The sequence below is a fragment of the Callithrix jacchus genome, chromosome 4, assembly GCF_049354715.1.
Source record: "Callithrix jacchus isolate 240 chromosome 4, calJac240_pri, whole genome shotgun sequence".
In the NCBI taxonomy this organism is placed as follows: Eukaryota; Metazoa; Chordata; class Mammalia; order Primates; family Cebidae; genus Callithrix; species Callithrix jacchus.
In genome coordinates this window covers 110,970,843-110,996,901 of record NC_133505.1, presented here as the reverse complement: position 1 = coordinate 110,996,901, position 26,059 = coordinate 110,970,843, and the positions used below count along the sequence as shown (strand labels likewise).

The 26,059-nt window shown below is 37.8% G+C and overlaps 1 protein-coding gene across 20 annotated transcripts in view; it reads left to right on the top strand.

Moving 5' to 3' along the window:
- Positions 1-6,442: 6,442 nt before the first annotated feature.
- The window catches only part of HACE1 (HECT domain and ankyrin repeat containing E3 ubiquitin protein ligase 1), a 100,966-nt gene continuing 81,349 nt past the window's right edge, over positions 6,443-26,059 (top strand). For 5 of the 20 annotated variants that reach the window (XM_035296404.3, XM_035296402.3, XM_078369883.1 and 2 more), the window contains exons 1-6: positions 6,443-6,785; positions 7,062-7,208; positions 13,722-13,776; positions 14,757-14,846; positions 16,940-17,044; positions 21,209-21,284. In XM_035296404.3, coding sequence (XP_035152295.1) covers positions 6,710-6,785; positions 7,062-7,208; positions 13,722-13,776; positions 14,757-14,846; positions 16,940-17,044; positions 21,209-21,284 — 549 coding nt within the window. In that variant the 5' untranslated portion in view covers positions 6,443-6,709. The remainder of the gene's footprint in view (positions 6,786-7,061; positions 7,209-13,721; positions 13,777-14,756; positions 14,847-16,939; positions 17,045-21,208; positions 21,285-26,059) is intronic. The other 15 variants (XM_035296408.3, XM_078369878.1, XM_078369882.1 and 12 more) reach the window with 5 other exon arrangements.

Below are 26,059 nucleotides of genomic sequence, written 5' to 3'. Positions count from 1 at the left end.
TTTTTACTTTGTCCTGTAGGAAGTCTTTGACTTCTCCCAGGTCATGAAAATACTATTGTATATTTTCTTCTAGAAGCTTTGTAGTTGGCTCTTATGTTCAGATTTATGATCCTTTTTGAATTAATTTGTGTGTGATGTGATGTAGGAATTGAGGTGTTTTCTTCTCCCATATGAATATACAATTACTACAGTATCATTTTCATTCACTAGGTCTTCCAGTACAATGTTGTAGAAGTAATGAAAACAGATATTCTTGCCTATTCCTGGTTTTATAAGGAAAGCAATCAATGTTTTACCATAAATATAACACAGAGAGAGAGACAGGAGAGAGAGGGAGGGAGGGAGGGAGAGAGAGAGACAGAGAGACAGAGACAGAGAGAGATACTGAGATTCTGGTTCTCGGAAGAGTAAGAAACTTTTTTGCAGAAAGTTCTCAGCAACTTCTCCCCATTTCTCATTGGTCTGAATTCTGAACTATTGACTGTCAGTAGTGGCCTGGGATGAGATTACATCTGAGCTCCTTGCCCCTAGAGTCTGGATTAGAAATCAACATATGGGCAGTGCAGAAGTGTAGACACATGAATGAAACTAGGACTTACAAATATGTGTAAAGAGGGTTAGGGAAGAGGAGAGTTATTTTACAGAATATAAGAGGTTTTGCAATCATAACAGCAAAATGTGATATGTGAGTGTTATTTGGATTCTGATTCAAATAAACCAGTTGTTAAAAATGTCTAAGACAATTGGGAAAATTTGAAAATTCTCTGGATATCTGACAATACATATCATTACATCTTTTAAAATATTTTATGTGTAAGGCTGGGCATGATGGCTCATGCCTGTAATCCCAGCACTTTGGGAGGCTGAGGTGGGAGGATCACCTGAGGTCAGGAGTTCGAGACAAGCCTGACCAACATGAAGAAACCCCCGTCTCTACTAAAAATACAAAATTAGCCAGGTGTGGCGGTGCATGCCTGTGATCCCAGCTACTCGGGAGGCTGAGGCAGTAGAACTGCTTGAACCCAGGAGGTGGAGGTTGCAGTGAGCCGAGAGAGTGCCATTGTACTCCAGGGCAACAAGAGGGAAACTCCATATCAAAAAATTACCATGCCTGGCAAATTTTTTAATTTTTTTGTAGAGACAGTGTCTCACCATGTTGCTCAGGATGGTATTAAACTCCTGGACTCAAGCGATTCTCCTGCCTCAGCCTCCCAACGTGCTGGGGTTGTAGATGTGAGCTACTGTGCCTCACCTTGAGAATATTTTTTTATCACCCTTTCTCCTTTGCCTAGATACCTTCTATTTATCTTTTAATTCTTAGGTTAGTGTCTGCTTTTTTTGGAAATCCTTTCTAGAAGTTCTCAGTATTTCACGGAGTGGTTTTTCCAGCCTTCCAGAACACTTATATTTATTTATAATTGTATGTCCATAGGTATAATTATTTGAAAAACGTTATTAAAGAAACATTTCTATTCCCATGCTACAGGCAGTATGCTTGTGTTTGTTTACAAAACACAAGGAATTTAATAATACTTCTGTATAAATAAATATTTATCTATACATCTTTGTCTTTATTTCAGATTGCTTCTTTGGACTATATGCACAGAGGTGAAATGAATGGATCAAAAGGTACACAACAATTCTAATGGCTTTCAGTACATAGACAGATATGTTAATAGGTGATGAAATATTCTCTCCCAAAGAGCCCATTAATGAATCAGAGATAATCTGGGAAAGTTTTAGATGGTAATTTCAGTGCGGGTCTTTTTTTCATTTTTGGCTTTCTTTTGTTTCAGCATCTTAATCTGTTACTTAAATCTCTATGTGGAGAGGGAGCTTGTCAAATCTGCCCATGATATACAGCAAAGAAGATACCAGACACATGATTAATAGATGCAGGTTCCAACAATATCTTTTCAGGTTATACTAATGACCTCAGGCCGGGCACGGTGGTTCATGCCTGTAATCCCAGCGCTTTGGGAGGCTGAGGCAGGTGGATCACCAGAGGCCAGGAGTTTGAGACCAGCCTGGCCATTATGGTAAAACCCCTGTCTCTACTAAAAATACAAAAATTAACTGGGCATGGTGGCTGCACACTTGTAGTCCCAGCTACTTGAAGGCTGAGGCAGGAGAATTGCTTGAACCCGGGAGGTGGAGGTTGCAGTGGGGGTTGCAGTGAGTGGAGATCACAGTACTGCACTCCAGCCTGGGCAAGAAGCAAGACCCTACCTCAAAAAAAAAAAAGAAAAAGAAAAAGAAAAGAAAAATCTAATCAAGATGAAATCCAGCAGGACAAATGTCGGATCCTTCACTTTGATTAAGAAATTCTATAGCACTGGTACTGGATGAAAGTGTAGTTTAGTGAGACCTGTGTCTGCCTCTCGTTGCTAACTCCGAAGTCCCTTCTACTTGTCTAATGTATCCCCTGGCTTTCCCTGTTGCTATTTCCAGACCCACAGTCTGCTTTGTTTTTCTTCAATAGCTTCCTCTGTACACTCCATTTCTTGGAATTTTCATCCTACCCTCCCCTGGCTTTGGCCATGGTCTTCCTAGTTGCCACCTCAATTGACACTATTCTCAAGAAGGGCACTTGGACGAGTTGTATTTTTGTAACTGCAATATATGCGCTTTGAAAGAATGTGTATTCCCTCTTCATTAGCAGTGAAGTGAATGTTCACATATGCCCTTGGATGAGACTTGTAGTCGAAGTTTTCGAATCTTCTGTATCCTTAACTATTTTTTCCTGCTAGCTTTATTCTTTTCAGAGAGAAAGGTGTGAAAAATCTAGCACCATGGTGTGGAACTTGTAATTCTGTCAAGTGTAGCTTTATTTTTAGCCTATGTTTTTACGTATAGGTTCAGGACTATTATAAACTTTCTGGTGACTCTCTTTGATCCTAATAATGTTTTTTCATTTAAAATTTATTTTGCTGATATTAATATTGTTCATGATAGTTAATTTTATGTGTCAACATGGAGGGTGTTTTTGAAAGAGATGAACTTTTAAATTGGTTAACTTTGGTTAAAGCAGATTGCTGTCCATAATATAGGTGGGCTTCATCCAATCAGTTGAAGGCCTGAATAGAATAAAAAGCAAGAGGGAATTTTTCAGCAGACTGCCTCCAGACTTTCTTTGCCTTATTGGCTGCATTGGCCTTTGACTAGAACTGCACCAACAGGTTTCTTGGGTATTGAGCCTGCTGGTCCAAACTGCAGATTTTGGATTTGCCAGTTTCCATAGTCAGGTGAGCCAATTCCTGAGAGTAAATCTCTTCTCTCTATATATACACACATTCTATTGAGTCTGTTTCTCTAGAGAACCCTAATAAATATATTGTTATGTCACATTTATTTGGCTATATTTTCTATGGTATCTCTTTTTTCCATTTACTCTTAGAGATGGTGGTCCTGTAGAAACAGCAAATAGCTGTTTTGTTTGATCTTTTCGTATGTAAGAAATAAATCATATCAAATACAAATTAGGATCCAGGAGATTTTGAATCAGTGGTAAGAAGCTCACCTTACTGCAGTTCCAGTACAGTTTATAAAGCATAAAGACAAAGTACTTTGACCTTTTTCTTGATTGGCTGTTATGCATTAATTTTTTTAGGGCAACTATTTAAGCTGAATTGCCTATAGCTGACTGGCTTAGTTTCACCGAGTTATGCTGACAAGGATATAAACCTTACGTTTTGTGTTTATTATTACAGATGGTGTTTTGGGGAAATGAGGATGAGTTTTGGTTTGTGGTTTTACAAAGTTGGACTTGGGTATATCTAAGCTGTGGCTTCCATTTTCATTTTTCTTTAACACACTAAGACCTCTGTTTTTTAGAGTAAACATTGAGTTTACTCTGTTTATATTTTCTGTGACCATGGATATATTCAGATTTATTTTTACTGTTATTTTATGTTCTGTTATTTTATGAGTATTTTTCTTTGCTTCCCACCCACTTCCTGCCTTTTGTTGAACAGATTGTTTTCCTCTTCTCTTTTCAAATGGAGAAACTTAAAGCTTGGGAATCTTCAATAAAACCAATTTACAGGAAGAAAGAAATACCAGTTATAGAAAAGTTAAGGCCACAGAAGAATCTGGCTTTTTTTTTTTTAATGGAACTTATGATACAAAGTAACCTTTTAAAACTTCCATTTGATGTTTCTGGCGTTGGTGACAGGTGAGAATGTCTTCTATTCTTTAGCTAATAATAATCTATAAGAAGCTATTTAGCTGTTTTGGTGTTCTCCTGGAAACCACAAGGCACATATAGCTATTTAACTTAGTTAATTACATTAATCATACTTTAATGCAAATTTAAAATTGAGTTGCACCAGCCACATTTCAAGCACCCAATAACTACATTTGGTTAGTGGATGCTATTTTGGACATTGCAGATTATGGAACACTTCTATCATTGTAGAAACTTCTATTGGACAGGAGGTGATAAGCTGATAGCGGTACTGTAGCTTTGTACTTTTGAAGCAGAGCTATTTGGGAGACTGCATCATATTGCAGAATGTAGAACTGACAATCTACATCAGTATTCCATGATGTTCTTACAGTATCTTCTGCTCCTGTGGTGAACAGTGACCAGCATGAGGTGCAATGCCCACCATAGAGGCTGCTGGGGCTCCTGCCTCTGTCCACAAACTCCAGGCTTGGTCCTCGCAGGACGTTGGAGGTAATTTATATAGAGCAACAGCCTAGAGAGCAATGGTGATAACAGCAGCTGAGAGGCCAACTTCTGTACAGTCGATATCCTGAATTTTTGAAAACTATAGAGAGGCCAAGCAAGACTGGAGCATTTTTAGTTGGAGCCAGGTTGCAAAGGGTTGGGCCTGGCCTAGACTGGTCCATAACATCTGGTATTCCTCCCTCCCTCCCTTCCTCCCTTCTTCTCTCTTTCTCTTTCTCTCTTTCTTTCCTTCTGTCTCTCTCTCTCTTTTTTTTTTTTTTTTTCTGGACAGGGTCTTGTTCTGTCACCCAGGCTGGAGTGCAATGGCAGGATCTTGACTCACTGCAGCCTCCACCTCTTGGGTTCAAGTGATTCTCCTAAGCCTCCTGAGTAGCTGGGATTATGGAGGCACACCACCATGCCTGGTTAATTTTTGAATTTCTTTTTTTTTTTTTTTTTTCAGTAGAGATGGGGTTTCACTATGTTGGACAGGCTGGTCTCGAACTCCTGACCTCAAGAGATTTGCCTACCTAGGGCTCACAAAGTGCTGAGATTAGAGGCATAAGCCACAGCACCCAGCCTCTGGTATTCTTTTGAAGCTTTGACCTCTACCACCTTGTTGCCAGACTGGTTTAGGTATTATCTGATTAGGTAAGATTACAGAGGTCTTTCCTAAGCCTGTGGCACCACTGGCACAAACGGTCACTAGACAGAACTTATTTAGGATGGCATTGGTAGGGAACACACATGCCAACCACCATCTGCCCCTTCATATCCTGAATGGGTAGGTGAGTCTCTCTTTCTCTTGGCCGGCCAACATACATCATCAAGGTACATATGCCCATTCATTACAGAAACAGCTTTGCCTCTTTGAGGGAAGAGAAGCTGAAAAAAAAAAACCCTTTTGCTTCTCTCTCACTCCAGCATCATCTTGGCACTGGTAATATATCTAAGATATTCATAGTCAGTGGTGTTAGCCAGACTCATATTTACCCCTTCGATTGGGTTTTTTCAAGTTTCAACTTCTGTTGTTTCAAGTGTTTAACTTCTGTGCAGAGCTTACGAATATGATTTTCGCCACTGAGTTCCTTTCATTTCTTCCACACTGTAGGTATCCAAGGTTTTTGTGACTTGGGAAGTCAAATCCTTTGGATTTCTCACTAGGCCCTGTCATCACATTGACACTTTAGAATTCTAGCAAATAAATGAAAAAAATTTTCAGGTTGTCATCATTCATATCTTCCCCAAAGTTTTAACTTTGTGCCAGGTGCCTTGTTAAGTACAGTGATACAATACAGTGCAACATTAAATGGTGTCCCTGACCTCAAAGTTGCCCAGCAGGAAAGACAACTAATTAAGCTATTGTTAAGTTATTTACGATGAAGACAAAAGCATATGGTGCCTTTGCGTCTGTTTGATTTTATTACTCTTTAAATTTGACATACGAAAATACCATTCTGAAAAAGTTCATGTTCCTGGAACAGATGCACTAAACAGTACTGTTAACGTCGTGACGGATTCAAGAACAATAGTGACAATTCCAATCTGCTTTATAGGGCAGTTACAGAATTGGAGGAAGCTGCTCCAGTACAACTTTGGAGGGGAGGAGGAGCAGGGCCTGAAAACATCTTTCCAAGGACTTAGGAGTACGTCCAGTCGCCGCGAGGCTTCCCGCGCACTCAGCCCCCCGCCGGAGTTGGCGTGGCGGGGCGCCCCTAGCGTGACTCCGCCCAGGGCGCTCGGTTCCACTAACTGGAAACTACAGTTCCCAGAAGGCCGCGCGAGCCCGGGCGGGACGCGGCGGAGGTGTAGGCAAGAAAGGCGCGAGTGGAGGCGGCGGTGGGTGTCCACTCGGTGGTCGGTCTGGCAGCAGCCAGGCCCCCGGACGCAGGACGTGGACCAGGCAGCCCTCGCAGCTCAGTGCTCTGGCCAGGGCAAGCCAGTGCCTCTGCCCGCTGGACAGGCCCAGGCGAAATGTAGGGCGCTGGGCGCGGAGGCCGCCGGTGCGGCGGGGGGATCGCAGAGGGCGCACCGAGGATGGAGAGAGCGATGGAACAACTCAACCGTCTCACGCGCTCGCTGCGCCGCGCGCGCACTGTGGAGTTGCCCGAGGGTGAGCTGCTTCGCGGGGCCGGGCTGGCCTCGGAGCGGGGAGGGGGCGGCCAGTGGGGCAGGAGCTCTGGTCGCGTCTAGGTCGGGTGGAAAAACTAACCTAAAGCTGAGAAAACGCCCACTTTTACTTTCCAGAGCTGAGGGGCGGCCCCGGGCCCCGGGCCCCGGACTCCCCTGGCCCCACCCCCACAGGTGGGAGTTTGAGGGAGGAAACTGGGTGGCGCAGGTTCCGCTGCTGGGAGGAGCGAGACAAAGATCTCTCTCGTCTGTCCATTAGGGAGGGTCTTGGCAAAGGAGCAGGAATACCAGCCCGAGGCCCGAGACCTGGAGTCAGAAAACATCACAGTTGCGGACCGTTTCACAGTCGCTGGGGATAGAGATGCCCTAAAGATAGTGTTTACTTTAAGCTGCATCAGGGGTCCAGGTGGGCTTTTATTTTAGTTATTTTTTAAAATATTGGGCACTGCCTTGTTTTGATAACAGGCAGACAAAGGGTTGTCACACATCAAACAGGTACTCTTAAAGTTCTGTGTGCGCAAACACAATACATTTTTCTTTGATATGCATGCCTGCCTTCATTCTTCATTTATTCGTCAGACTGGTATTGAGTAAGCTAGCTGGGAACTAGGACGCATCTGCAAAGAGGAATAAGGCATGGTCCCTGAGGTCCAGGACTTTTAGTTCAGCGTACCAGGGTTCCTTCAGGACAGGCAAAACTCTACTAATAACAGAGGAGAGAAAATAAGCACTTTTGTTTGCAGTGTCGTGAATTCGGACGTTTTATTGGTGATGGGAGTTGGCAGTGCTGCTTCTAAGAAGCTTTTGGCTCTTTATGCCCAAGTGAGAGAAGGGTTGGGAGGAGGTTATGGCTGGTGAATAGCTTTTTTCTTAATTGTAGGAGTTTATCTTGTTTTCTAAAAAATCCCTTTGAATTGCTGCTGGGTGGTTTGTAGGATAGGGAAGGAGACTTTGGCACACAGTCATGAAAGAAATGTGGGGTTGGGTATTTTGGCGATAATTTTCTTTCCTTTCTTTTATAGAGATGAGGTCTCACCATGTTCCCCAGGACGGTCTTGAACTCCTGGGCTCAAGCAATCTGCACCCTGCTCCCCACAAAGTGTTGGGATTACAGACATGAGCCACTGCCCCTGGCCTAGGGATAATCTTGAAAAAATGTTCTCTAGTCCCTATTTAGAATTCAGATTTTAGTAACTAGATTATAGCTTCAACTTTTTCTGTATTTTCTTTCCAACGTCTACCTTTGATTCCGTTTCTTAAGTGCTGCTCTTACTTTCTGGAGTCACATTATTGGTATATAGGTTGATGAAGACTGCGTGTATAATTTATATTGTCTAGTTTGAATCCCCACATTTTTTACATAAATGTGATTTAGAAGACTTTGATAATGTTACTTGGCTTTAAAAGTAATATATTTCACTGTAGAAAATTTGGAAAATAAAAATAGAAAAATCTGTCATTCCACCACCCAGTTATAAACAATGTTGTTATTGTTATTTCTTTCTCTTTCTCTCCCTAACAAGTTAAGATCATATTGCATATAGTCTTTTATTTTGTGTTTAGAAAACATCCCAAATGTTTTTTTAAGTGCTTCAACAGACTTAATGAGTGTAGGATTTCATAGGATGCATGTAAGAAATGTTGAATCTAAATACTGTTTTTAAACTGATTTTATGAGAAACAGCTTTGTATTTAAGACATTGTTTGCCCCTAAATACTTCCTCAGGGTTAATTCTTAGAAGAACAATATCTACAATGCATTGCTAAGGCTCTACATATCAGTTTCTCAACTTACACTTAGGAAAGTTCCACCAGCAGTCTAAGAGTGCCCAGAAACCAGAGTATTATAGGTAAAAGCAAAACTTTTCCACATACAGGCAAAGATGGCATCTTGTTTGCATTTGCTTTTCTTTGATTATAATGAATTTGCTCATTTTGTTTCTTGATTTTAATTTACCTTTGTAAGTTCTGATGAGTCTTTTTGAATTCTCTGAGCTTGGTTCTTTCGAGTATATCATATATATATATATAAATGAAAATACAGATTTCCTACTGTTACAAACACGTTTTGTGCTTACATTTTAAGGGCTGAATGGAAACTCTGAAATCTCTATAAGTTTAGAAAATAATCAGTTTTTTTTCTTTGCTTTGTTAGAATTCGATAATCAATAATCATCTAATTACAACAGACTACTAAGCTTGTAAACTTCTTTTTTTTTTTTTTATTGAGATGGAGTTTCGCTCTTGTTACCCAGGCTGGAGTGCAATGGCGGGATCCTTGTACTTTACAATTAACTTTGTTGCGAAGGTTGAAACCATAAATGTTTGATTAAACTGAGTTGGATACTATGTTTCCTGAGATAATGAAAACTTGAGTATTACCCTAAGTAATGGAGTGCAGGTAGTTGAGTCATCCTAGGCTGGCCTAACACAGGAATATTCTTGAGGAAAAAAAGAGGTGAAGAGTAAGAAATTACTTTAGGGATATGGATTATTACTAGAGTTTAAAAGGTTGAGGTTGGGTGCAGTGGCTCACGCCTGTAATCCCAGCACTTTGGGAGGCCGAGGTGGGTGGATCACGAGGTCAAGAGATCGAGACCATCCTGGTCAAATGGTGAAACCCCGTCTCTACTAAAAAAAATACAAAAAATTAGCTGGGCACGGTGGTGCATGCCTGTAATCCCAGCTACTCAGGAGGCTGAGGCAGGAGAATTGCCTGAACCCAGAAGGTGGAGGTTGCGGTGAGCCAAGATAGCACCATTGCACTCCGGCCTGGGTAACAAGAGCAAAACTCCGTCTCAAAAAAAAAAAAAAAAAAAGTTTAAACTACAATATGGTGAATGCAGTTTGTTTAATAAAATAATGAAATTTGAACCCATTTTAGCATATGTGATCAGAATAATTGTGTTTAAAAAAATTACTCCCATCTGATGGTTTGAAGAGAAATTGCATATAATTAAATACTCTGAGCACTTTTTCTTTTGGAATAGTTTGGTTTTGAAACTGTAGTGATGAAAATGGGCCAACATGTCTAATAAAGTGAGATATTAAACTTTTCTTGTCACCCTGGAGACTTTAATTATATACCTAATATTGAAGGTGTCTTCAAGAGTAAAGAAGGAAGTATCTGGTAACAAATATTATTCTGTCCTTTCTTAGCATAGTCTTTCTTGGATAGTCTTCTAGCACCACAGTTGGGGTTAGATTTATTTCTTCATACTTACCGGTTAATGTATGTGACCTACTTTTTTTTTTTTTTTTTTTTTTTTAGGTTAGATGTGACTTAAATAAGATGTAAATCTAAATTTTATCTGAAAAATAAAAATCTTACAAATAAAATCAACATGAAGCTTATTATGCTGTCTAATGCTCACTTAAAATTGTGCACTATCTTGATTTAAAGTTTATCTTGATTTAAGTGTAAACCCACAAGTAACTTTTTTATGACTTTATTATGGAATGACTTAATGGAAATTCTCATGGTTTAGAAGTTCAATATTTATTGGGACATAAATTTTATGCATGATAAAGAATGTTGTCATGTCAAGGGAGGCTTGGTGTAGTATTTTCGACTCCTGATGGTGACTCATTGGTAGTTTCTAGGAGCAATTAGAGGGTCGCAGTCAGCATTTAAAAAGAGAAAACAAGAGGATAAAAGAGAGTCTGTTTTACATATTAAGAATATTATTATATTGTGGACCTTATAGTTAGACGGTATATTCTGGGTACCCTGTAGGATATATTATTTGTGGAGGCTCTGGAATCAGCCACTTAATGCCACCATTACACAGCTTGTTACTTAACTAGTACTTCTGTTTCCTCATTTGTTAAATGAGGTTAGTAGTACTTCTTAAGTGATTTTGAGGAGAAAAGCAATGATATATGTACCATTTTTAGAAAAGTGCCTTTAAGATAATGGTTCTTGGCCGGGCGCCGTGGCTCACGCCTATAATCCTAGCACTTTGGGAGGCCGAGGTGGGTGGATCACAAGGTCAAGAGATCAAGACCATCCTGGTCAACAAGGTGAAACCCCGTCTCTACTAAAAATATAAAAATTAGCTGGGCATGGTGGTGTGCACCTGTAGTCCCAGCTACTCAGGAGGCTGAGTCAGGAGAATTCTTGAACCCAGAAGGCGGAGGTTGCGGTGAACCGAGATTTGCGCCATTGCACTCCAGTCTGGGTAACAAGAGCAAAACTCTGCCTCAAAAAAAAAAAAAAAAAAAATAGACTGAAGAACTATCATAGTTTGGGGGAGACTATAAGAAACATAACTAAAGGCAATATGGTATCCTGAATTGGATCCTAAAAAGGACATTAGTGGGAAAACTGGTAAAATTTAAACAAAGTCTGTAGTATAGTTAATAGTATATGCAAATATTAATTTCTTATTTTTGACACCTGTACAAAATGTACTGTACAAGATGCTAACGTTAGGAAAAGGTGGGTGAAGGGTACATGGGCGGAACTCTGTGCTATCCATGCAAGTTTTCTGTAAGTTTAAAATTACTTTTAAAAATATTTTTTTAAAACAAGGAGAACCTGTCATAGAATAAGAGTCTTAAGAGACAAATCAACCATATGTAATATGTAGCCCTTGTCTGGATAGTGATTAAAAAAAAAAAAACTGTAAAAGGAAATTTTTGAGATGAAGACGAAGTGTATATGGACTCAGTATTTTATTTCAGAATAATACAAAATTACTGTTAATTGTATTGGCTCTAGTAATGGTATTATAATTGTGTTTGAAAAACAATTCATGTGTTTAGAAATATAAACTGAGCTGTTTATAGGGCAATGGAGAAGAGTTATTACCAATCCTGCACGTATTTTACCATTAGTGAGTGTAGACATGAAAAGCAATTTAGTCCTTGTCAAAATTCAAGGATTATGGACATGTGCCACCACACCTGGCTGATTTTTGTATTTTTAGTAGAGATGGGGTTTCGGCATGTTGGTCAGGCTCGTCTCGAACTCCTGACCTCAGGTGATCCACCCACCTCTGCCTCCCAAAGCACTGGGATTATAGGCATAAGCCACTGTGCCTGCTGTTCTTCAGTCTTTCTTTGTGTTTAATGGCCCTGAGAACTTTTAAAGAGGATCTGTCAGGTGTTTTGTGGAATTCCCCTTAATTTGAGCTTCTCTGATATTTTCTCATGATTGGACTGTAAGTTATGCATTTTTGGCAAGAACAGTAGTCTAACCCTTATCTGCAGCTTTGCTTTCTATCAGTTGCTGGAGGCATAGCATAATATTTTGAGAGAGAGGGAGAGAGACCACAATACACATAACTTTTATTAGAGTGTATTGCCATAGTTGTCGTATTTTATTATTGGTTATTGTTGTTAATCTCTTACTGTGCCCAATTTATAAATTAAACTTTATCATATAGGGAAAAGAATAGTATACATAGGGTTTGGTACTCTCCACAGTTTTAGGCATTGATTCAGGGTCTTGGAATGTATCCTCTGCAGATAAGGGGGGACTGCTGTACTACAAAAGTGATGTGCCCTTCTCAGTGGATCATACCAGGAGCTATATGATATTGATGTATATTATTTCTGGTGATATTACCCTTTGTCAGTTGATTAAGATAGTGTCTGCTGGGTTCTTTAATATAAATTTTCTTTTTCCTTTGTAATTCATCAATATTTTTGAGAGGTACTTGATACTATGTAAATATCCTGTTTCTCCTCAAACTTTAGGTTAAACAGCATCAGCATTAACATGTAAAGGGCTAAGTGGGGGCTATCAGGGTTTTGTCTCTAAATAATTTATTAAAAAACAGAAACCTCCAAAATACATTGAATTGATAAATGACCCTTAGTAATATATAAAAATCAATTGAAAACACTAGCTGAAATGTACATAAGTATAATACGACATCATAGACATTGATTTTTAACCTTTTCTTTTGGGTCATGTTTTTGTGAATTTATCTCCCTTAGTCTGTTTTCTGCTGATACAGCAATACAACAGACTGGATAATTTGTAAAGAAAACACATTTATTTCTCACAGTTCTGGAGGCTGGGAAGTCCAAGAGCATGACACCAGCATCGAGTAAGGGTCATCTCATGGTGAAAGTCAGAAGGGTAAGAAAGGAAGACAGAGAGGAAGGGCTAAAGGAAAGGGGATTGAACTTCCATGATAACTAAGCCACACTTGCATTAACAGCATTAATCCATTAATGAAAGAGGAGCCCTCATGTCTCAATTACCTCCCCAAAGCCTCACTTCTTCACACCATCATAATAGCAACCAAATTTCCAACACATGAACTTTTGGTGACACATTCAAACCTTAGCAGATATGAATAAAAATGGTGGGAGTAAAGTGGTAAGTACAATGAAGACTTCGGTGCTCTTTCATAAAAGCTTCTAAACTAATTTATTTTGTAATAATATTGACAAGAAGCCAGTGTTATGTATATTTAAGGTTTTAAAATTATTTTAGCATATATATAATATCTATGTATATTTACAGTTCCCCCAAACTACATGTAAGTATGACAAAACATGATGCCTGTAAACACCTCTTTGGAAGTAAAAGAAATTTCAGTTGTTAAAGCTACAGGAATGTTTTTGGATGATGATGTGTGGGCTACCATACTATGCTTAGAGAATTGTTTTTTGATGGTTAATTGGACAAAACCTTCTGAAGAATCAGTCTATAACTTTCCTTTTACATGCAGAAGCTAAGCTCTTTTGTGATAATATAAAGGGATAAGCAGTAGAGGGGATGAAAGATTCTTCACTATCATAAATTTTGAATTACCTCTGGTATTCTGCATTATTCTTTCCTCTTCCTTCCTCTCCTTTTTGCTTTTTGTGTAGAGTTAGGAAAATTCTAAACTAATCTTAAATATCACCCCTTGGACAAAGTAGGGGATAAATGAACTCTTTTTTTTTTTTTTTTACTCAGATAATGAAACTGCTGTTTATACATTAATGCCAATGGTTATGGCTGATCAACACAGGTGAGTGCTTATTTCATAAATTTATGCTTTTTAAATGTGTACCTGCATGCATGCACGTGCACGTGTACGTGCGTGCACATGTGCGCGGGTGCAAACACACACACACACACACACACACACAGAGTTTTGACATAGATGTTGTTTTGTCCTGGGGCAAGTTATTTAATTTTTCTTTTGTAATTTTGTGTGTGTGAAATAGGGAATAAGATTTTCCAAGATCCATGTGAGCTGTAAAATTTTATGGTGAGAGATTTTCTTAATGAATATTCAGATATTTGGTTGGTCACTGACATAGAAAAACACATTGTGATGATTTCTTTCAGAGGTCACTGCTGATCTTATAGCAAAAGATGAGGGCTGATGGACAGCTTATTTCCCTGTTGTGCTATGTACTTTGATGTTTCTTTTATTGATGTAGTGTTGACACTCTTTTACAGGGTCTATAAGAAGTACAGTTATTTGGCTTTGTGATACACTTACAGCTCTGCTGTGGCTAGCCATTGGATAGTTTGATATAAGAAGAAGAATGTGAAAAGAAACTATTTTGAAACAAGTTAAATTTTTTTTTTCTTTTAAATTTCTTATCTGGTATAATTAAAAAATGTTTTTGTCTGATTTTATTTGGCCAAAATTAATATAGCTGGGCTCAGCTTTTGGCAAGGGGAACAGCCAGGCCTACACCCTCTGTTTCTCAATCTAAGGAGAGCTAAAGCCAACTTACTCTGTTGTGTATCCTGAGCAGGTAACATAGGATGATCCAGTGGCAGATGAGGAAACCTTCAGCACCCTTGTAGGCCAAGGGGTTTGGTTTTTGGATGATAATGTGCTAGCTAACATACTGAGAATAGTGCAGTATTTTGTGGTGGGTGTGGGACAAAATCTGAAGAATCAATAAGAGTACTTAAAGAGCTGTTAACTTGATTTATTATGTTTTTGAAAGCTTTTTTTACACAATGATTTCTTTTTTTATTTTGGCATAGGTCTGTTTCTGAACTACTATCAAATTCAAAATTTGATGTCAATTATGCATTTGGACGTGTGAAAAGAAGCTTGCTTCACATTGCAGCAAAGTAAGATGAAAGATATTTTGAGTTAAACTCTGGTCTAGAGCAAGGAACAGTAAGCTTTGAATCAGCGTTGTCACACAATATTTGTGGGGAGAGATGGGCACAGACAGCTGAGTAGTTCCTTATACTCTTTTAGGGTGTGGTGTGCTGTTTGTTCTCTAGATAAACTGCTAACTTTGGGATTGTATGTAAGTCTCATGTCCCTCTTGTCTTAGCGTGTTTTATACTGGATCAGAGTAGGTTAGGCATGGAGACTGTCTTTCCTGAATGTACTCAATGGTGCAGTTCACCAAGATTTTCTTTGTTTTTTTTTTTTTTTCTCTGTCGCCGAGGCTGGAGTGCAATGGCGTGATCTCAGCTTACTACACCCTCTGCCTCCTGGGTTCAAGCAACTCTCCTGCCTCAACCTCCCAAGTAGCTGGGTCTACAGGCATGTGCCACCATGCCCAGCTAGTATTTTGTGTTTTTAGTAGAGATGGAGTTTAGCATATTAGTCAGGCTGGTCTTAATCTCCTGACCTCGTGATCTGCCCGCCTCAGCCTCCCGAAGTGCTGGGATTACAGGTGTGAGCCACCACACCCGGCCCAAAATTTTCTTTTCATCCCACCAATATGAGATTTGTGTATGCTGTCTGCAGATGAAGTCACTGGCCTTATATTTTTTACATAGGTAGAATGATTTTATTTACAGTCTTCTAGTGTGTAATCAATCAGTTAACTAATTGGTATCTGTCTTCTTCAGAATTTAGGTAGGTGTGTAGAAATCAGTTGCCCATGAATAATTTGGCTTTGAAAGGCCAGAAAGTTGAAAGTACCGTATGGTTTTTTTGAAGTATTTGAGTTTCTCAAATACTTTTTAATTTTCATAGTAGAATGAACTCTACTTTTGAAAGTAGGGAATGTTTACCATTTGTGTCAGAAGTTAAATCAAATTATAGGTAAAAAAGTACCTTAAAAATAATGTATTTAAGGCCATGCACAGGGGTTCACATATGTAATTTCAACACTTTTGGGGGACAAAGTGGGCAAATAACTCAAGGTCAGAAGTTCGAGACCAGCCTGGCCAACATGATGAAACCACATCTCTACTAAAAATACAAAAGTTAGCCGAGTGTTGTGGCACGCACCTGTAATCGCAGTTATTTGGGAGGCTGAGGCAGGAGAATTGCTTGAACTCAGGAGGACAGAGCAAGACTCCATCTCAAAAAAAAAAAAAAAAGAAAGAAAAAGTTTTATAAGGCTAGGCATGGCAGCTGGCATGGCAGCTCACACCTGTAATCTCAGTACTTTGGGAGGCTGAGGTAGGCAGATCATTTGAGTTCAGGAGTTTGAGATCAGCCTGGGCAACACAATGAGGCCTCTTCCCTATAGAAAAAAGAAATTACCGAAGTGTGGTGGTTTATGCCTGTAGTCGCAGCTACTTGTGTGACTCTTATTTTTCTACATGACGGAACAGACTGAATTTAGCTAGGTAGGCACAGATGTTGGCTTTTGGGAAAGAGTTCAAAATCTTTGTAGCAATATTAATGTTAAAATATTAAGTCAAGTACAGTGGTACAAGTCCCAGCTTCCGAGGAGGCTAACTTAGCCTTAAAGGCAGGAGGATTGCTTGAGGCCAGGAGTTAGAGGCTGGAGTGTGTTATGATAATGCCTATGAATAACTACTACATTCCAGCCTGGGCAACATAGCAAGACTCCTTCTCTTAAAAACATGGCCAGGTACAATGGCTTATTCCTGTAATCCCAGCACTTTGGGAGGCTGAGGCAGGCAGATGACTTGAGGTCAGGAGATCGAGACTAGCCTGGCCAAAATGGCAAGACCTCGTCTACTAAAACTACAGAAATTGGCTGAGCATGGTGGCACACACCTGTAATTTCAGTTACTTGGGTGGGAGGATTGCTTGAGCCCAGTAGGTCAAGGCTGCAGTGAACCGTGATGGTGTCAGTGTACTCCAGAGTGGACAGCAGAGTGAGACCCTGTCTCAAAAACAACAACAAAAAAAATGTATTTAATAGAATATTTTGTTTTTTAATTAAACTATATCAAATATGGCTGTACATTGGATGTATCTTAACTGTCTTTTAATGTTGTTGTAGTTGTGGATCAGTGGAATGCTTGGTTTTGCTGTTAAAGAAAGGAGCAAATCCTAACTATCAAGATATTTCAGGCTGTACACCCCTTCATTTGGCAGCAAGAAATGGGTAACTATTTAGTTTTCTTAAGTGGCTGAAGTTGTATTATCAGTTATTCAATGCAGTTTGCCTTGGTTTGATGATTCCTCCTATACCCCCAATATTTACCTTGAGAAAAACTACAATAATGATGTGCATATTTTATTTTCTATAATTTTTTTTGTCTCTCAAAGATATTGATGAGATTGTTCTTCTTTATAGTGGATCTTGAGTCATTGTATTGAATTTTTAAAAAGCTATCATATTTAGTAATTCATTAGATTGCTCACTAATTTCTTCTTGAAAATTAGTATGTGGAAATTCATTATTACTTGTATTACAGTGACATTGTATTTTCTGAAAAGCATAATTTTCATCTCTTTTTTAGTGTGCTTTTTTTCCTGCTAATCTTTTGTCACTCCTAACTCCATGGCTCACTTTGCAAATTGCTTGTTTAGATAATTTTATTAATGGAATTATACACAGACTTAATACATTGTACACAGTTTATTTGTAATTATTTGTGGATGAACTGTACCAGAGTAATCTTCCTAGATAGTAGGGCAGCTTACTCCTTTTAGTGCTATCATTAGTTTTTATTTGGTCTGACAAATCAGACTAAAATGATTGGAATTATATTTAAAAGGAAAACAAGTAGTTTTTGATTCAGGACTTGAAGAACTGATGTTTTATAAACCCTTTCAAACAGATACTTCTCTATGGAGTACGGGCCTGTAATCCCAGCATTTTGGGTGGATTACAGGCGGGTGGATCACCCGAGGTCAGTAGTTTAAGACCAACCTGACCAAAATGGCAAACCCTGTCTCTACTAAACATACAAAAATTAGCCAGGCATCGTGGCGCATGCCTGTAAGCTTAGCTACTTGGGAGGCTGAGGTGTGAAAATTGCTTGAGCCTGGGAGGCTGAGGCATGAGAATTGCTTGAGTGCCTGGGAGACCGAGCTTGCAGTGAGTGGAGATTGTGCCATTGCATTCCAGCCTGGATGACAGAAGAAACTCTGTCTGAAAACGAAAACAACAAAAACCAAAAAAAACGTCTCTATGGATACGGTGTACAAGTGCACTGTGTCTTTTTTTCTATTACTCTTGAAGATATTTTTGTTTCCCATTCAGAACTATGCTTCTAGATACTTGTATTAGCTGCCTAATAAGATGGATATGGAGCTAAAATTGTCCATTACATCAATCTGAGGCCAAATTTTTGCATGTAAAGATTAAAATAGAACAACAACAACAAAAAAGGCAAATATAATAGTGCCTAGGTTGGAGAGGGGAAAGGCATATTTCTTTGACCTTATCTGATCTGCCCCATTTCCTGATTTAGCATGTGAGCCAGGTTAATTGTCCACTGTTCTCATAGGTAACAATGTGTTGAATAAACAGTTATTTTTATAATTAGCCATGTTAGGTATCTTGTAGTGTGTTACACCCGAGGTCATAGAGTAAATCATTCATTCCCTTGCTGAATTGATCTCAGGTCTAAGTACATTATCCCAAGTGTTGATAGGGTAGTGACAAAGGTCTTGAAAAGGTTACATGTAGGAAAATATCTTAGTACTCTGTTTCAACAACTGTTAATGAAAAGAGAGATTAGCGCAGAGCAGGGATTAAAAACTCTGCTGTCATTTCAGTAGGCAACTTAGTCATAAAACCAGTGTGAGACTTGAAAGACAGGATGTTCTTGATCTGCTAAAAAGAATTTTCATGTACTGTTTTTCAGAAATGAATAAAGTGGCACAGAGAAAGTAAATAGTTTTGATCACTATTTCTGTCAACAGTAATTGAAGACCATTATATTTTAAAGGTGAAGAAATATGGCAGATTCACATAGCCATTCAGCAAGAAGAAAAGGAATAAAAAGAATCCTTGAGCCTCTCTTTACTTTGCATGCTTTTCTATTTCTATAAAGATTACTCTTGACATTTAATACTTAAATATTTTGGTTTTTATTATTTATTTAGTGGAAGCCTTGTACAACTTAGAGGTGCTCAGTGTTTGCTAAGTGACTTGAGTACTTCCTGTAGTGGCTGATGTTTTCAGAAATAGCTTTTTACTATAATTTCTTTATGAGTTCACATTTATTCATACTGAAGTAGAAGTCATAGTAGAATCCTGCCCATTTTGCTGGTCTGTCTGTGTTTTGGGGCCAGCTTTTTGTTTTGTTCCCTCAGCTGTCATCAGATGGCTACTATATTTCTCTTGGCCTGCTTTAGCATTTTTCTCTTTGCCATTAGTGCTGTACTGGATTGTCCTCCTTTCTAAAAGAATCCCCCTTAAGCTTCAACAGAGCACTTAGGTGACTGGTCCCTGTGTCATTTGGGTTACCATAATTTCCCTATAATTGGTGCAATATCTGAGCAGAAATGTAGTTGCTTCCTTGTACAGGGTGATTCAGCATTGCTCATGCTTATGTGAGAATGTTAAAAAGAGAGGCTTTGAAATTGTTGTGTATTCTTAGTTGCATTTTGGTCAGATTTGAAAGAAGAATTTTTCTTTATTTTTTTAGGTGATTGTGAGCTCATAAAGGGTAGGGCCCATGTATTACATAATATTTTAGTTCCTGTTAGCAAAATAGCCGCTCATTTATTGGGTTGATTTGGCTTATTCAGATCTGGAAAGTAGTAATAATGGTTGTTCAATAAGAAAGATAGGATATATTTCTCTCTGATATTGCCCTGTGCCTTTTGAAATTCATTTTTGAAAGGGGAAGCATTATAGATTACTGCTTTTCTTCCACAACCCCTACCCTAAACACTTTTTTGGGTCTACTTCTCTGGCCCATTCCTAACTAACAATTTATTTTGGCATTATTGGCTTTAGGCCAGTGGTCCATGATAGGCATCTGAAAGGTTTTAGAAATCCACCCATGCTGGTATAGACACATGAACACACATTTAAACAGTGCATTTATTTTAATGGGACTATCTCATCTGTGGTCTTATGATTATTGAATATATATTTCTTAAGATTTTCCTAACAGTGTGTTAGACAAAGGAACTTTGTAAATGTTTGATTTTGAAAGTTTACCTGAGCTTTATTTTCCTCCATTTCTTTGATTATAATGCTAATTTTAAATGACATACAACTTCATTACAAGTACAAAAATCAAAGCAAGAAAAGTAACTTGCCAGTTCTTTTTTCTTAAAAGTTGTATTCAATCAATGAGAATTTTACCTATTGACTTATAATATTGAATATTAATAATCAAAAGTTTTATTGAGAGCTATGAGCATGGCTATGCTTAGTACTGAGTTGATTAAAGAAATATGATATAATCCATGGATGGCATGAAAATGTTTATGATCTAGTCGAATAAATAGTAATATGTATATATAAAATATACTCTATATATACCAATATATACCATATGCTGTGTATAGCATACGATTTAGATTAGTGCAAAAGTAATGGCGGTTTTTGCCATTGAAAGTAACGGCAAAAACTGCCATTACTTTTGCATCAACCTCTTATTATATTACTACTATATTTCTTACATCATATCATATGTATACAATACACATGTATTATATATACACTATATTGTATATATTACTATTTACTCACTGGTCTATTTGCCAGTGAACTGTACACTTAAAAATGGTTATGATGGCAAATTTTAGATGTATTTTACCACAATACAAATAATGGAAAAAATAATGAGTCTATGCATCACCCTTTTCACCCCCAGTAAGCAGAGGGATTCCTAGACATGCATTTTATTGAAATTCTGATTACGTTTTTGTAACATTTTTGTGTTATCTTTTAAATATTTTGCTGTCAAGAATGTAGGATATAATGTTGAGACATCATTTTTCTCTATCCATTTCCCTTCCATTAGTCTTATATTTTGTTATATTTCTAATGACTATTACTATTTCATAAACTTAGCCAATACTAGAAATTTTTCTGCAGTTCGAATGATGATTTGTCCCAGTGATATGAAAACCTGATTGTGACATTGTTTTATACTGTTATCTCTGAGTCACAGAAGCAGTTTTGTATTTTATATCAAATAGTGTTTGTTTAAATATTGCAGATATGGTGTGATATTACAGATAAAGATAGGTTTTGATGTCATCAGCTGTTATTGATTGTAGTTACCATTTCAGTAAATTAATTGTTGTTTGAATATTTTTTTAGTAACAGTGATCCATGACTGTCTTTTCTTTTCAGGCAGAAGAAATGTATGAGTAAATTATTAGAATATAGCGCTGATGTCAACATTTGTAATAACGAAGGCCTTACAGCAGTAAGTGCTATCAGTGTTATTTGATATTTTAAAAGTACATTTTAGAAAATGATATTGAATGGGACAGTAAGGCAAAATGTAGTACAAGCGTTTCTGCAAGTTACTTTTTTTTTGAGACAGAGTCTTGCTCTTTCACTCAGGCTGGAGTGTGGTGGTGTAATCTCAGCTCACTTCAGTCTCCGCCTTCTGGTTCAAGCAATTCTTATGCCTCCGCCATCCAAGTAGCTGGGATTACAGGTGTGTGCCACCATGCCCAGATAATTTTTATATTTTTAGTAGAGATGGGGTTTCATCATGTTGGCCAGGCTGGTTTCTAATTTCTGGCCTCGAGAGATCACCTGTCCCACCCTCCAAAAGTGCTGGGATTATATATGAGCCACCACTCTTGGCCTGCAAGTTTAGTGGTTAAGAAGGTACAGAATGATTTGAGATAAAGTTTTAAGCTATATTAAAAAAACAGGTGTTAGCTAAATTAAGGCAAGTTATGGCTCACCATATTTCTCTTTTCTCCTTTTTAAGTTTATGACTTTCATTTATTTTGAAACTTATTTTCCTAGCCTTTGTCACTGACTTACAGGGACTTCTTAGGAGCATCTCTGCTGAGGTGTGTTATGTGTTCATTATTGGAGAGCTGTTTTTCATTACGTTCTTTTAAGTACTTTTAATATGTTTATTGTAGAATTAGATGGTTAGTCAGAAAGGAAGAAAAAGATAACAAAGGGAATGAACACTCCCTGTATGCCTTGCACTCTGTGAGATAATCACAGTTTTTAAAAAAAACTTTGTACTTTTAGTAGAGACAGGGTTTCACCATGTTGGCCAGGCTGGTCTTGAACTCCTGACCTCAGGTGATCCACTTGCCAGCCTCCCCAGAGTGCTGGGATTACAGGCATGAGCCACCGCGCCTGGCCTAAAAAAACCTTTTTTTAGAGACAGGGTCCCACAATCACTGAGGCTGCAGTGTAGTGGTATGTTCATAGCTCACTGCAACCTCAAACTCTTGGGCACAAGAAATTATTTGGCATCGTCTTTCCAAGTAGCTGGGACTATAGGCGTGTATCACTACACCTGGTTAGTATATTTTATGATTTTTTGTAGCAGTGGGGTCTTGCTTTGATGCCCAGGCTACTCTTGAACTCCTGGCCTCAAGCAATTCTTTTGCTTCTGCCTTCCAAAGATATAATCATTGTTAACATTTTATCCTGTTATTAGACTTACATTTGATATAAAGTAGTGTTTGCCATTTTGCCATATCACTTTCTTTGCAAAAATAGGTTTATATATTTTTTATTCACGTGGAGGTGGTATGCGATACTGCTGAAGAGATTGTTGAAATCCTAGAGTTTTAACCAAATTGTCATTATTTAATAGAGCATTATTAATTTTAGAAGTAGAGATAACATAGAATTATGTGACTATTGAGCAGTTGTTTTGAAATCATGGCAGAAGATGTTAAGTTTTATTTATTAAATTATACATTCCTTTGAATACTATTTATATTTTAAATCTTTTAATTTGTGAATAAAGAATAATATTGAGTATTTACTTACCATGCTGGTTTTCAAGGCCTTTATGATAAAAAATTTGGGGGTGAGGCATAGAAAAACAACTTTCCTAAGATTTTGAATGGCTTATTATAGAATAAACTCAATCATGATGATTATATGGCATCTTACAATTCCTGTAAAAATTCAGATTTTGTTATATATTAGTAATATAATACCATCTATTCTGTAAGGAAAGTCTGTATTCTGAATATCGATAGGATGCGTAGTGACATGGTAGGTGCAACAGAGGCTTATGAAACCCTAGAAATGACATAGATCTTTCCTTAGGACACTAACCAGTTTAGGCATGATAAGGTGTTCAGTGTTAATATAATCTCCTTTAATTGCATATGTTTTTAATCTGTTAATTTCTTCCCTTCCCTCCTGTACTTAAGGGAGGTGGAATAGAAAATTTGTAAAAATAAAATTTTTATTTAACAAAATTATTCATGTATGTATTTAAAGAATCAAATATTCTACATGGCTTGTAGAAAACAGTCTCTTGGCCTTCCTCCCCAACCTCCCAACTTCCCACTCCCTAAACAACTTCTCTCAGCTATTTTAATGGATTTAAAAATGTTATCGCTGTATATCTAAATAGCATGCTAAATGTTACTTCTTGGTTTTTTTGGTTGTAGGCATCATCTATTGACTTTCTGGAAGATGAGATTATTGTTCTCTTTTTCAACTCCTCCTCCCATCCTGTTGTGTATAAGCACATTTCCCTTGAATCCTTTAAATAAAATCACTGTAATTTTAGTTAGGTCATTTTTGGTGTGTGTTTTTATTTTTTTGACTACGTGAAAACTATTTATAGTTAAGCCAAATAGTTGGCTATAGTTGCTTTCTTTTCTTGTATAACATTTTATTTTCCCTGTAGTTAATGATTGACTTTTTAAAAAAATTTGAGATAATTGTAAATTCACATGCAGTTCTAAGAAATAATACAGAGAGATCCCCTGCACTTTTTGCCTAGTTTCCTCTGTAAAATTTTGCAGAACTGTATTATAATATTACAATAAGGACATGGACATTGGTACAATCCATCTTACTGAGATTTCCTCAGTTTTATTTTATTTTTTTGAGACAGAGTCTCGCTCTGTTGCCCAGGCTGGAGTGCAATGGCACTGTCTCGGCTCACTGCAACCTCCACCTCCTGGGTTCAAGTGATTCTCCTGCCTCAGCCTCCTGAGTAGCTGGGACCACAGGCGTGCACCACCATGCTTGGCTGATTTTTGTATTTTTAGAGGTGGGGTTTCACCGTGTTGGCCAGGCTGGTCTCGAGCTCCTGACCTTGGGTGATCCGCCTGCCTTGGCCTCCCAAAATGCTGGGATTACAGGTGTGAGCCACTGCATCTGGCCTTCCTCAGTTTTAATTGTATGTGTATGTATGTTTATGTATATTAAGTTCTATTCAGTTGTATTACCTGTGTAGGTTACCTATCTAGTTTTATTACCTGTGTACATGGTAGGTTTTTGCCACCATAGTCAATATTCTGAACATTTCTAACACCAAAAGATAGGTGTCGTTGCCCTTTTGCAACCATACCTTTCCCTTTGTCCTTCACATCCCATGGCTAACTCATGACAGCCATTAATTTGTTCTCCATTAGTCATTTCAAGAACGATACAGAGATGGAATTATATTGTATGGAACCTTTGGGTATTGGCTTTTTTTGTTCGTCATATTCCCTGAAGACTTATCTAGGTTATACTTATCAATAGTTTGCTCCTTTATAATGCTGAGTAGTATTCCATCCAGTAGTGGATGTACCACCATTTGTTTAACTATTCACCTATTGAAAGACATCTGGATCACTTCTGGTTTGGGGCTATTATGAGTAAAGCTGTTAGAAACGTTAGGGTACACATTTTTTTGTGTGAACATAAGTTTTTGTTTTTTCTGGGATACATGTCCAAGAATGCAGTTGTTTTCCATAGTGGCTATACTAATTCATGTTCTCACCAACAGTGTATGAGGGTTCCTGTTTCTTGACATCCTTGCCAGCATTTGTTATTGCCTGTCTTTTGGATATAAACCATTTTAACAGGGGTGAGATGATACCTCATTGTAGTTTCGATTTGCATTTCTTCGATGATCACGGATGTTGAGCCCCTTTTTATATACCTGTTTTCCATTTGTATATATTCTTTTTTTTATTTGAATGCAAATAACTCTGGGCATGGATATATCTTCTTTTGAGAAGTTTCTAAGATCTTTTGTTCATTTTTTAATTGAATGATTTTTTTTCTTTTTTCTTTTTTTTACTATACAGTTGTTTGAGCTCCTTATATATTCTAGTTATTAATCCCTTGTCAGATGGATAGTTTGCAAGTATCTTCCACCATTCTGTAGGTTCTTTACTTTGTTGATTGTTTCCTTTCCTGTGCAGAAGTTTTTTAACTTGAAGTGATCCTGTTTTTGTTTTTGCTTTGGTTACTTTTGCTTTTAGTCAAAAGCAAATTCACTCAAGGGATATTACTCAAGAAAGCTTTGCTCAGACCAATTCCTGGAGAGTTTCCCCAGGATTTATTTTAGTGTCTTATTTTACTAGTTTCATGTCTTCGATTTACATTTTTAATTCATTTTTATTTGATTTTTATATATGGCAAGAGATATAGGGGTCTAGTTTCATTCTTTTGTGTATGGATATCCAGTTTTCCCAGCACCATTTATTGAAGATACTGTCCCTACCCTCAGTGTGTATTCTTGGCACCTGTGTAGAAAATGAGTTCATTGTAGATGTGTGGATTTATTTCTGGATTCTGTGTTCTGTTCCAGTGGTCTGTATGTCTGTTTTTATACCAGTATCATGTTGTTTTAGTTACTGTAGCTCTGCAGTGTACTTTGAAGTCAGGTAATGATATTCTTCCAGTTTTCATCTTTTTGCTCAAGATGACTTTTGCTATTCTAGATCTTTTGTGATTCCATATAAACTTTAGAATTATCTTTTCTATTTCTGTGAAGAATATCATTGGTATTTTGATAGAGATTACATTGAATCTATAGATTGCTTTGAGTAGTATGGATGGTTTGACAATATTGATTTTTTCAAACCTTAAACATGGAATGTCTTTTCATTTTGTGTGTGTGTACTTCTTCCGTTTTTTGCATCAGTGTTTTATAGTTTTCTTTGTAGAGATCTTTCACTTCTTTGGTTAAGTTGGTTCCTAGGAATTTAATTTGTAGCTGTCATACATGGGATTACTTTCTTCTTTTTCAGGTAG